Source organism: Thunnus albacares, chromosome 21 (assembly GCF_914725855.1).
Source record: "Thunnus albacares chromosome 21, fThuAlb1.1, whole genome shotgun sequence".
Lineage (NCBI taxonomy): Eukaryota > Metazoa > Chordata > Actinopteri > Scombriformes > Scombridae > Thunnus > Thunnus albacares.
The window spans coordinates 9303002-9315432 of record NC_058126.1 but is presented as its reverse complement, the minus strand read 5'-3'; the positions used below and the strand labels follow the sequence as shown (position 1 = coordinate 9315432).

At 40.1% G+C, this 12431-nt stretch overlaps 1 protein-coding gene across 1 annotated transcript in view; it reads right to left on the bottom strand.

Annotated features, from left to right (window-relative positions):
* Window positions 1-12431, bottom strand: part of tmem108 (transmembrane protein 108) — a 49585-nt gene that overhangs the window by 13180 nt on the left and 23974 nt on the right. The window contains exon 2 of the mRNA XM_044340179.1: window positions 8510-8593. Coding sequence (XP_044196114.1) covers window positions 8510-8549 — 40 coding nt within the window. The 5' untranslated portion in view covers window positions 8550-8593. The remainder of the gene's footprint in view (window positions 1-8509; window positions 8594-12431) is intronic.

Here is a 12431-nt window from a genome sequence, read left to right as displayed (position 1 = left end):
CAATAAGGCTTCTTGTGATGTTTGGTCAGGCTGTACTTCTGAACTGTTACTGCCCTGTCATCTCCCTGCTCAGGCAGCATGACGGGGAAGAAGCAAGTAAGTAAAAGGAACAAAACGCATGCATCCATTGAGAATCTGGCCAATGTCATACTCATAAAGGAAACTGCAGCCTGTATTAAGATTTAATATTTGATTGTAGTTTTTTTTAGAGGGTTATATATGTTAGTCATAAGATCAAATAATTCAGTAACAATATAGACTGTCTATATTGTAGAAGCATTAAAGGACCAGTGTGTAAGGTTTAGTTGCATCTACCAGTGAGGTTGCAACCAACTGAATACCCCTCAGCTCCCCCTCCCCTTCAAAGCGTTTAGGAGAACCTACAGTGGCTGTGAAACTCATGAAAAACGTAAAAGTCACTCTCTAGAGCCAGTGTTTGGTTTGTCCATTCTGGGCTACTGTAGAAACATGGTGGTGGAACATGGTGGGATCTGTGGAAGAGGACCTGCTCCCTATGTAGATATAAAGGGCTCATTCTGAGGTAACGAAGACACAATGATTCTTGTTTTCAGGTGATTATACACTAATTAAAACATACTTATGAATATTATATTCTATTTCTGCCATTTCCGTTTAGATAAATGCCACTAAATTCTACACACTGCACCTTTAAATAAAATGAAAGAACAGAATCTTTCATGTTTTTAAACTGGATTTACTGTAAATTGTTTCAAAAGATAACATCAGAACAATAATAATAATACACCACTTTGACTATCTGTGTCAGTTTTTTTTAACTTCTGGAATAAGTTTTATCTGATGCCAAAAGTGTGCAATTACAACTAAAATTGTATTTAATTGGTCAAAACCATAGTTGACAATTAACTTGATAGCTTTGTTGCTTCTTTTAAATTCATACAGAGAAACAAATCATTGTTTGTTTCAAAAAGTTAAACCACATTCACTTCACCGGGGAAACCAATATTTACTACTGCGGTGTGTTGTGGCAGCCCTGTGCTGATGTACATCAATATAATTGAGACTATTTTCTGGTATCTCAGTAATGCTATTCGGTATCACTATATTTAGATGGAATTACTGTATGTCCACTTCATTATCTGAGAGTAAACATGCATAACTGCTACTTTGGAAGCTCCAGGGTATTGAACCATAACCTCCTCACCACCCAGCCAGTCCTCCATGGATCACATTTAAGCTAGTTTATGCTAATCACAACCACTCCAGAGTAGCGGAAAAACCTCCATGGGATACCCCTTAAATCCCCCAGGGCAAATGGAGAAGACTTTATCTACAGCGTCCATCAGAATACCAATGAGTCGATATTACATCAGACGGGCACACACACCACGGCGCTGCTCCCTAATACAAAACAAATCCATATCTCACTTTTGAGGATAAAGGTTGACAGACCCAAATCAAAGTAATCATAAAAAAAATGGGGAGTTTTGTTGAAGGTAGTCCGAGCCTTTAATTTTAAGCTTTGACGTGCTGTCAGAGCATGACAGAGAAACAGATCAGATCCATCAGCTTCAGGCGGACAAAACCCTTTATCAGCAGGCCAACTGGAGAGCTGTCTGACTAACTGCTGGTAAGATTGGATTATCACGCCTGGACAGAGCGCTATCAGCCCCGACTGACTTCAGTGGACCAGAGTACAGTCTAGACCTGCTCTATGTGAAAAGTGCCCTGAGATAACTTCTGTTGTGATTCGGCGCTAAATAAATAAAATTGACTTGACTTGACAGCACTGCTACAACCACTACCAACAGTATTTCTACAATACTGTTAGTAGCACTACCTGTACCGTTACTACTACCACAACAACAATTAGTGTAACTAATAGTACTACTACAGTGCTATCACTACATCTACGATTGCTACTATGACTCATAGCAATACTGCTGGTACTACTACTACCCCTTAAATTACTGCAACTACTGCAAGTCCAATTGCTGACACTACTGCTTCCACTATGACCTCTTATACCATAAGTACTAATATTACCAACACTATCACTACAATACTGCTGCTACTACTACAAGTACTAGTACTGTACTACTATAACTACTACCAGTGACATTACTTCCACTACTACTAAATATTTATTATTAACTATTAATGCTACTACTAAGACCACTACTCCTCCTATTAGTTGCTATTACTACTACTTCTACTAATACTGTACTAGTACTGCTACACCACTGTGCCCACAAGCACCAGTGTCTGTTGCTAATACCACTACTAGTGCTACTACTAATACAATGACTACAAGTAATGTTAAGACCACCACTGTGACTACTACACCTATCACTAATGCTACTACTATTTCCACCACTACTATTACTGCCACAACTCGTTTTACTGCTACTAAATTCTCCAAGTACACCTCCTTCTGGTCTTTAGCATAGTAAACCCTGGAATGTAAATTGAATAATTGAATTAATTTTTTAATGTTCAGACGTACTCATGTTTGCTTTTGTATCTGCAAGGCATTATTCCCTGTATTTTTTCCATGCAAACCCAAAAATGCTCCTGTCATTTGATAAATCATGAGCCAAAACCTGCAACAATCAAGATAGTAATTTTAGAGATTCAATGCTTATTCATTGCCTGAAAAAGGAAACAAGAAACTTAAATTGACCATTAACTGGTCATTTGGTGAGATTTTCCATTCTCCTTCCATTCTTTTACTGGCTTGCATGATGCTAACTGGTCCCATATCCTCTGCCTGTTTACAGATTTGCATGGTTTGAGTATGTATGACTTATCTATTACTTTATTAACGATGTGATATGATCGTCTATGGTCATGTTAGGTGTATATTACTTTTTTACTAACTTGTAACTGCATCTTTTTAACATTTTCTTCAAGATTAACATTATGTCTTATTGCTTATTGTTGCTCTGCATGTCTGCATGTGCATCAAAAGATATTTATAATCAGAATTGCTTGGTTGTGTTTCATTACCTTGTCTTGCTTGCAGGGCCACATGTACCAAACGTATTTTGGATACTGTTATTGTGATATTGTACTAATGTTTTGCAGTTTCATATTGCTCTGCATGGCTTGTGCGCTGTCTTGAGAATGCGTATTTTGTTACTATTGTCTTTATTGCATCTTGTTGTCTTCTGTCTGTAACTTTTAACCATCACTTCATTGGTTTCAGAACATTTCGCCAAAGGACTGCAGTTGAAAATTAGCCAGCTGGCACATTTATAATCCTTAGTCCATTGTAATAATCCATAGACCATATAAATAAGTAAATAAATAAAAGAAGCATGAAGTAGTGCCACAACACCCACATCAGCACCTGTATTGTATCTTCTGGTGATACCTAAAGGAGAATGTGACATGGATACATGGTCACATAAGTTGTCACCATTTTGAATTTGAGGGGAAGGGCCCTTTACCTTTACCATGTCTGGAGTCCATGAAAACCCATAAACTAAGGAGGCGCTGCTTTTATTTCCACAGCTGCTAATTATCTTCTTCTTCCTCCTGTCACTATCACGTAACTGTTACTGAAACTACAAAAAAGGTGTGTTAAAAAAAGGTGTTATTCTCTCTAGATTTTCGCTATTAGCTAGTAATTTTGAACATGATACAGCTATATAACAGTTAGGTTGTGAAGAAAACAACATATATTTATGTATAATGTATGTTAATCTCAGAGTCAAGCTATGAAAACTGGATGAGTCAGGTCTCATCATCTATTTCACCTCAAAAATGTTTTTCCTTCCTCTGTGGTGATGTTGCAGAACCACAATCATCTTTCATGAATGCAGCCTCTCAATAAAGAATAACAACTGTCTTCATTGTAATTCTTATTTTACTGGCTGTGGAAACGCAGACTCAGATCATTTTGAAATTCACCCTCATGGAAAATATGTGAGTCTTGGGTGTATAAATAGAGCGCCATCTTTACAGTAGCACAAACAGACAAATTCCTTTGGTTTGCTCCTGGGTGTGTTCGCTGCCATTCTGGGTAGAGTGTCTGCCCCATGGGGGAAACAGACAGATAGGGCACATCCTGTGGACCCCTGTGACCGTCCTGGAGGAGGCCTGGATGGGCGGAGTAGTGGAGAGGCGGAGCGGGGAGGGCTTTACAGATGTGAGCCCAGAGATAAGAGGGAAAGCTTTCGCAACAGGATAATGGCTTCCTGTTTGAATGCTCCACAAATTGTTTGTCAGGTTACAGCAGCTTTGAACAGAGACGTGTTTATCTGAGAATCAGGCTGAGGGAGAATGCGAAAACAAGAACAACAAAGAGTCCTTGTGCTGTTTACTGGGATAATGATTTAGCTACAGCGACGGTGACAGCAGTAACAGATCAGACAGGAAGGAGAAACATTAAACAGGAAGTTTTCTGGATTCTGGGGAGAGCACTGAATTGCAGGCCTGCAGTTATACAACTCTATTAAAGTCACAGACACTTTTGCTCTTTTACAGAGAATTTCATTGGCATTGGCAGCCCTAAAATGACCACAAGGTGTTGAAACTACATACTATAATCATACGAGACATGACGAAGTCCGATTTGAAAGAGTTCTCACGCCTTGTGCTCTCATTTACACTTCAGACAAACAGGTCTTTCAAGTGATTTTTTTTTAAGAAGCTCACTTCAAAATGCAATTTGCACCTTTGGAGAGGAGACAGTTGGAAGCAATTGCCTTCCTTGTCAGGCCTTGCTTTGAAGACTGAGCTGCCAGACAAAACTTAATTTGCTAGAATCAAACGTTGAGTCCTCTCTATTATTTCATGTGTATTATGTCATCACACCGTTTTCTGCCTAAAATGCAGAGAACAGATTAAAAAAAAAAAAAAAACAGCACTGAGGGTGACCAGAGGAAAAGAGAGAAACTTCCTGCTCTGTCAGCTATCATGATGAAGGATCATCTGACTTAGTTCTTTTCTATCTGCAGCATCTCTTCTCTTGCCTGCAGCTTGAGGATGTTGAGGCACATCTGTGTCCTGCAGATGGCTGGTCCAGAGAGAGAAATCAGAAATGTCTCTGGACTGCACAGACAAAAAAATCTCAGGTGGGCCCCTCAGCTCTGCACACTGTAAAAAGGCAACCCTGATGGAAGCGTTATATACCCGTAATCTGCCTCAGGCCTCGGCTGGATGTCCAGTACGCATGTAAGAAAGAGTCAGCGCTATGCTTTCAAAGACTGGATTTACAAAACCAAAAAGGAGGCTCTAAAATATGGTCTTAACATTAACTCTGTTCACAACTAGTCTGCAGCTTCGACTAAGACTCCCCTCTTTATATTAAACCACTGCAATGTGACCTTGCTCCCCCTCTGTTACAGCTTAAAGCACTTCGCTCACAGCAGTCCAGTCCAAGTTTATCACTTCTGAGGGATTGAGGCAGATTTGTCAGAGACAGCCTTTGGATCCACTGCCCTGAGGTGGAGCTTGGGGTGCATACCAGATATCATCAGCCTGTTTAGCTAACCGTCAAGGAGCCTGGCGGGTCCCAGTCTGACCTCTGTGTTCCATATTCATGTGACATTCGGCGGTGGTAGCCTGCCAGAGCTTTGTACATCCACTCCCAGAGCCTTGATCCCACCCTCTGAATTTAAAGCAGCCCACACTCGAAGATTGAAACAAGAACTAAAAGAATACAGTATCTGATGTCTACAAACTAAAGGTTCCCTAAAGGCATTTCACACTGTGACCAGCAATAAAGGAATAGTTTTTCATTCACACACAGATAATACAGCAAGACTGATTTATTCACTTTCTTGCCAGGCGTTAGAAGTTGAGAAGATTCACCACTCCAATGTCTGCACACTGAAATTGAAGCTACAGCCAGGAAGTAGTTAGATTAGCCTATCATAAGGAATGGAAATATCTAACCTGTGAAGAGGTAACAAAATCAACCTGCCAACACATCTTTAAATCACTTACTAACATGTTTTATAGATATCATTTGTTTAATCCTCCAACATGAAATGTACATAGCCAAGACATCAAATCCTTTCAAGCTAATCTCCTGAAGCTGGAAGCTAGACCTATCCAGGGAAATATCTCCCTACCTGATCAATTATGACTAATCACAGATTTCCCTCTGCTGTCTGCCATCTCTCAAAACAATAAAAAATCTTCTCAGACTGATTCAGACATCAGAATGATGATGATAACTTCTGCTGTGCTCATGTCATATGGGAGTTACTGTAATTACCAGTTTCCAACTGGAAAATATTGCCAACATCAATATTATAAATTATAACAACAGATTTTTATGAAAGCTCAAATATATTTGATTTGGTGCTTAATGAAACAAAAGTGGCTGAAAAACATGATGGATGATGGAAGATGGATGCTTCTTGTCAGCCAAAGACCATTGTCCAAGGTAAATAAACCAAAAATTTAATGGATATAGTGCTATAATGTCTATGCACACTGTCCATACTATATGATGTGAACGTGGCATAAAAACTCAAGGTGCTAATATAACAGAGACAAACAATATCCTGATAAAATTACAGCAAAATTATGCCCCCATTTATTTGACTAATGGTCTCAACCCATTTTCCATTAACTAAGCTCAGGATGTATGGAAGCTGGGGCAATTTATGCAGGAAACCTGCTGAATTAAGGCTCTGAACTGACTATACTGGATCACTATTGTCACTGACCGAGTCAGTAGATCCGTAGATGAGAGCACTGTTGTCAGTTCGGATGTGACATACAGTATGTTACAGTCTGGTTAAAGGCTTACTGAAAGACCAGAAAAGCTACAAGATCAATCATGATGTGATAACTCTGTTGCAAATAGGTGGCTACTGAGCTATTAAGATGAGATTATACTAGGTCCTATTATGTTCACATTGTTCATAAATGACCTGGGTTCATTTCTTAGTAACAGCTTTATTCATTATTATGCTGATGACACAGTAATTTACTCATCGGTGCCTTCTATTGACAAAGCTTTGTCTAATTTTTTGGCTATTCAAAGGGCCCTGATTAAATTTAAGCTTTCACTAAATCCAGATAAGACAAATGACATGCTTTTCACCAGATCTCAAATGAAGCATCATTATTAGTACAATACCAGGGGCTCAAATTAAAAAGTCCCATGTTATAAGTACCTGGGTGTCTGGTTAGATGAAAAATTATCTTTTAAAACTCACGGTGAGGAACTGACTAAAAAGTAGGTTGCAGATTGACTTGACTATGCAGATGTAATTTAAATGCATCCCTCCAACCTCCTGATGCTGTGTATCACAGTTCTCTTAGATTTATTACAGGTGACAGTTTTAGAGCCATCATTGTATCCTTTATGAGAAAGGGGTGTGGACATCACTTACCACTCAAAGGGAACAACACTGTCTTGTTTTTATTTATAAAGCCATCCTAAATAAACTACCATTTTATTTATCATCACTTTTAAGACTTAGAAATATGGGATACCTTGCATAACCTTGGATATCCATTATATAAATACAGAACTGGGAAAAACTGCATTCACCTATTTTGCTCCTCGTAGGTGGAATAAGCTTCAGGACTCCCTTAATTAGACTAATTATTATCCCTACAACATTTTAAGATTCTGTTGGATGATGTTTTATATAATGAATGCTCCTGTTTTACTACTACCTGTGTAATGTACTGTCATTTTTGTATTTTAAGTCATTTATCTTGTGTTTGTGTTGTATTTAGGTTTGGTTTAAGTATTGGATTTACACTTTTTGTTATATGACTTGTTTGGTTTTGTATTAGCCAGGCACCATTGTAAATGTGAGCGTTGATTAAATAAATAATGGTTCAAAATAAAGTTTTAAGAATATTTGTTTAGAAAAAAGTGAACAAAATAGTCACTGACTACGAATCTTTGAGCTGAACTGAACAAAATGATTGAAATCAGCAAAGTGATTCATGATTTCGACCTCTAACAAACACTCAGCTACCTTCACCCTCACCCAGGGTTGGATTAAGACCTCCAAGAATCATTGCATATTTAAAATATTCCCAACCTGTCAAATTTTAATGTTTTCCATGTAATATGTGTTTTGTGACCTTCCTTGATGAACATTACTGTCTATCCAAAGTTTAATCCAAAGGTTTTTCTCTTAACAACCTGTAAAATGTTTGTATGTAATGCTGACATACAGAAAAAAGTTATAACTATATTACATTACTATAAAGATATTATAATATTATAGGACCAAAATTAATCAATAAACCTATACCAATTAGAATGGTTTATGAGTTTGGCAAAATGACAACTTTTCATGAGAAAAACAGCCTTATTTTAAGCTTTATGACAATGCACTTTTTTTTGTTTTAACATAACATGTCATAACATGCAGAGGCATTATTATAATCTTTCAGTTTACCGGAAACTCTACCAAAATATGGAGATACATGGTTTTCACTGGAAATATGCAAGAACCCTATGGCATGCTGGGACCTCGTGTGCACACCCAGGACACCCTGATGATGCCCTTGTCCCCCTGCTCCCCCCCTTGGGTCCACTCACTCAGCAGCTGGCAGCGCAGGACCTGCAGGCTTGTCTTCATGGTATCATGTGATCCGGCTCCTCCTCCACAGTGCTCATGATTCTCTAGTAAAGAGAGACAGACAGCAAAAAAAAAAAAAATTAGACAGAGAGGTAAGATGAAACTCAACGCGCTGGTATCATGTCATGGTCAAGTATCATTGTGATATACTGTGATTATGTTTGGGAATGTTTAAGCAGTGGACAAACAGAAAAGGAAGAAGGGATTGTAAACCAGATTGTGCGGCTTAACCTTGACAGTTTAATCCTTGTAATGGCTGCCAGAAAACAGTAACACCTCTCACAGTGGATAATATGAATAACACCTAATTAACATTTCACCACAAAATACCAAGTAGGGCTTCAGTGGTGGTCAGCCTCAGTGGCAACGCTTCAAATCAGCATTGGCATCCTGCGGGCTGTGCTGGTCAGTAAAACCAATTATGGAGCATTAAACATTGACCAGTAAGCCTTGTTCTGAGACAGCCACTGTGTGTGTGTCAGCGAGACAAGTACCCAAGGGTGCTCTTTGGGAGAATGACTCACTGATGGCCTTCTACTAAATGAAAGGCCACACACACACACACTTCTCCTTTCACCCCTGGAGGAGTGTGTGTATGCAGGTGTGCATGTTTGCATCCCTTGTGGAAATGCCCTTGGGCAACACATGTGCCCACAACACTCACCTGCACCAAAATAAACAGACACATACCTCTAAAGAAGCCATTACACACACACACACACAAACACACACCTAAGCACCCTTCTGTCTACCTGCATGAATAATACTGTATGCTGTGAGTGTGCATGTGAAATTGGATTTGCACCCCCCAGGACGAGGCGTCTGGTTGCAGGCAACCTGTGTTTCCGCGGGAGACGTGTGAGATGAGAAGGACGCACAACAAAAGCAAAGGGTACTGATCCTTTCATAAGGCTTCATTTCTCATAAATACATCCCCGCTCTGGAGACTGAGAGGAGGCAACTCACACTCCATGTGAGTCATCCTGTTTATTTTGCTGCCATTGTGGCAACCTTTTAATGCTTCTAAGCTGTAAATCTGAAGTATGCAAACACTGAATATTTAGTGACTTTTGAAAACTTTGTTGAGTAAACAAAGCTGGAAGTAACAGCCGAACACGCACAAGCAGAACATTGAGCAACCTGACTGATATTAAATGTGATGAAATGTGTATATTTGTATACAACAGTTGCAAAGTTAACCTCCATGTAACTAGGGGTTTGTGTTGCCTGGATGTTGTCTTGCAGGTTTTGCTAGCCTGGATAACAAAATGGGTCGCTAATAGCAAAATGAATGTGATAAACTGTAACATTACTCAAAAATTAAGATTTTAAGATTTGAGTTTTTTGAAGGGACATTAACAGTAGGCCTATCTATCTATCTATCTATCAACAAATTGGAAAAACACTTTGCAATTTCTCCTCCTGGCCTCACTCTCATAGAAATAAAAGCAAGCAACAAAATATGCTATCAAGGCACACTTTTAGAGGAAATATGCACACAATTTCTGTTCTTGTTCCAAGTGTTTAGAAAACAGAGACGCTTGCTGCTTTGCCGCCTTTAACTCACATCTTTGACTGTAATGGAGTGTGCTCAGTCTTAGTAATATAGTGTGAGTAATTGCAAAAGAGATGAGGCTGCAAGAATACAGTAGCAGCAGCAGCAGAAAATTAGTTTTTCCCCAGCTTCGGATCTTTTTGAAGAAATGACACTAGCTGCAACCATCCCAATCCCATCCCCTCATCCACTGATGGCAACACCAACACCGTACCATTATAGTTCTACTCACTTCGTGTGCTTTAATTTTCTTAAGCGTCATGTTCCTAGCCTAATGAGCTCAATGGCAGGGTGTGAAGAGAGCAGCCGAGCCTCTTCACGGTGATTACACTTCATCAACGCTGCCAAGCCAGAGTAGGCTCATAGACACGCTCTTTAATTCACAGGGCACAAGGGGTGAGGCAATGGGAAGATAAATGGGGAAGGAGAGGGTAAAGATAGTGACATGGTGTGTTTCATTTATACTTGTTATCACAGAGCAGTGCAAGTGTTTTTTTTTTTTGTTGAGGAAGGAAGACAAGCTACATGGACAAAAGACAGCCTGCTCCGGCCTCCTGCTGGGGAACTGAATCATAGTTCAGCTCTGTGCATACGTGCAGGTAAAAGATAATACAGGATGACAGTCAGGGTAGGTCCGACCAAAAACAACAGACAGAATGAGCGGTTCAGTGGCAGCTGTTGACACTCGCCCACCAGTACGGAGACCTGAGTGCAACTTCCAGCAGAAGCACCTTGCACTTCTTCGCCCACCAACATATGCCCTTGCTTTTTTTTTTTTTGCTTTTTTTTTTAACAGTAACAAAAAGCTGTTTTCCGTCAGACCTGGAAAAGAGGAGCTTCATTCACAGCGTGAGCTCATGCTGTTAGAAAATTTCTTGCTGGCAGGTGAAAAGAAGGCAACTACTTGTGTATTGGAGGGAGCACATCGCTATCTGTATTTTTCCCAGGTCAACGTTAAAGGCAGCAGTGACAAGAACTGCAGTGCATAGTGAACTAGGCGCTCCAAATTGTGAAGGAAATGTTTTGTATATTTGCCTTGCACATTGACAAAAACAATAAAACTAAAAAAAACCCCCACCAGACACCAGACAATGACGCTGCTTTCACCAAAAAGATTCAGAGGTAAACATTCACATACCGTTTTCTGTCCAGTGTCAGCTCAGCACTTTGCACATGGCATCCTAGCTTTTTATTGGAGAGGGAAAAAAAAAAGTTGCATGGCAACTGACATGCACACAGACGGCAGCCATCACCATGGCAACCCTAATAGTACATTATATTCAAATTCATTCACAAGGACATTTTGGGGCTGAAACAAAATTGAGTAAAAAAAAAAAAAAAAAAAAAGAGGACAGTTTGAATTACAGTAAAAAATTCTCACTCACAATCGGCAGAGTGAGAATTCCAGTAACAATCTGCTTGTTTCTTGGACTCGGTACAGGCTTTGTGTTTGTGGTCCTGCTGCCTGGTCCCCGAAGGTCCCAGACTGCAGCTCTGAATATTGTGTCTGGAGGGGGTACAGCCTAGAGGCCAAAGCCAAGGTCACCTGAGACGGCACAATGAAATAAGCCTGTCACTCCATCTCTCCGTGACCACTAGCCGCAGGGATAACAATGCTTTTAATTTTGGACTTCCTTCTATTCTGCGGTTATGTATAGGGGCCGAGGCAGCAGGCTGGCTGCTTGCCCACAGTGGCTGCAAACTGAAAGCTTTTCCATAACGAGAGACGAGGAGGAGGAGGGAAAGGAAGTGTGGGAGTCGACGACGACTGTGTGAACTACAGTGATGTTCTCTCACAGTCAACTGATAACTGGACATCCAATCACAACTGTTCCAACTGATGCTTCTATCCCTCCAGTTTTGATGCCACGCTCCCACGCTTTCGTTTCTCTCTATGTTATGAACCGGAGGGAGCTTTCTGTCAGCTTCTGTATGAGGAAGGTGGTACAGAATAAAGAGAGGTGTGAAAGTGTGAAACCTGCGGCTTTGAAGTAATTGGACAGATACAGGCAGCAGGAATAACAAGTGAGAAAAACGGGTCTGTCAACTGAAGCTGCAACTATTTTTCTGAAAGTCATCCAGTAAAATTTCTTTTTTTCGTCATTCAGAATTTACAGCAGATTTACAATACGATTACAGGATCTATGGCTGTGCATATAATAAGCTGGTTACATCATTTCTGAATCCATCAAAGCAGTGGGATCAGGCTTGATATGATCTCCGGGTGTTTAACTCCATTTCAAGTTGTGCGAAACATACATTCCCTCAGCCCAGCCCTTTCACTGTGACCCGGGGGACTTGCCCACACAGAGGGCGTCCATTTTTCC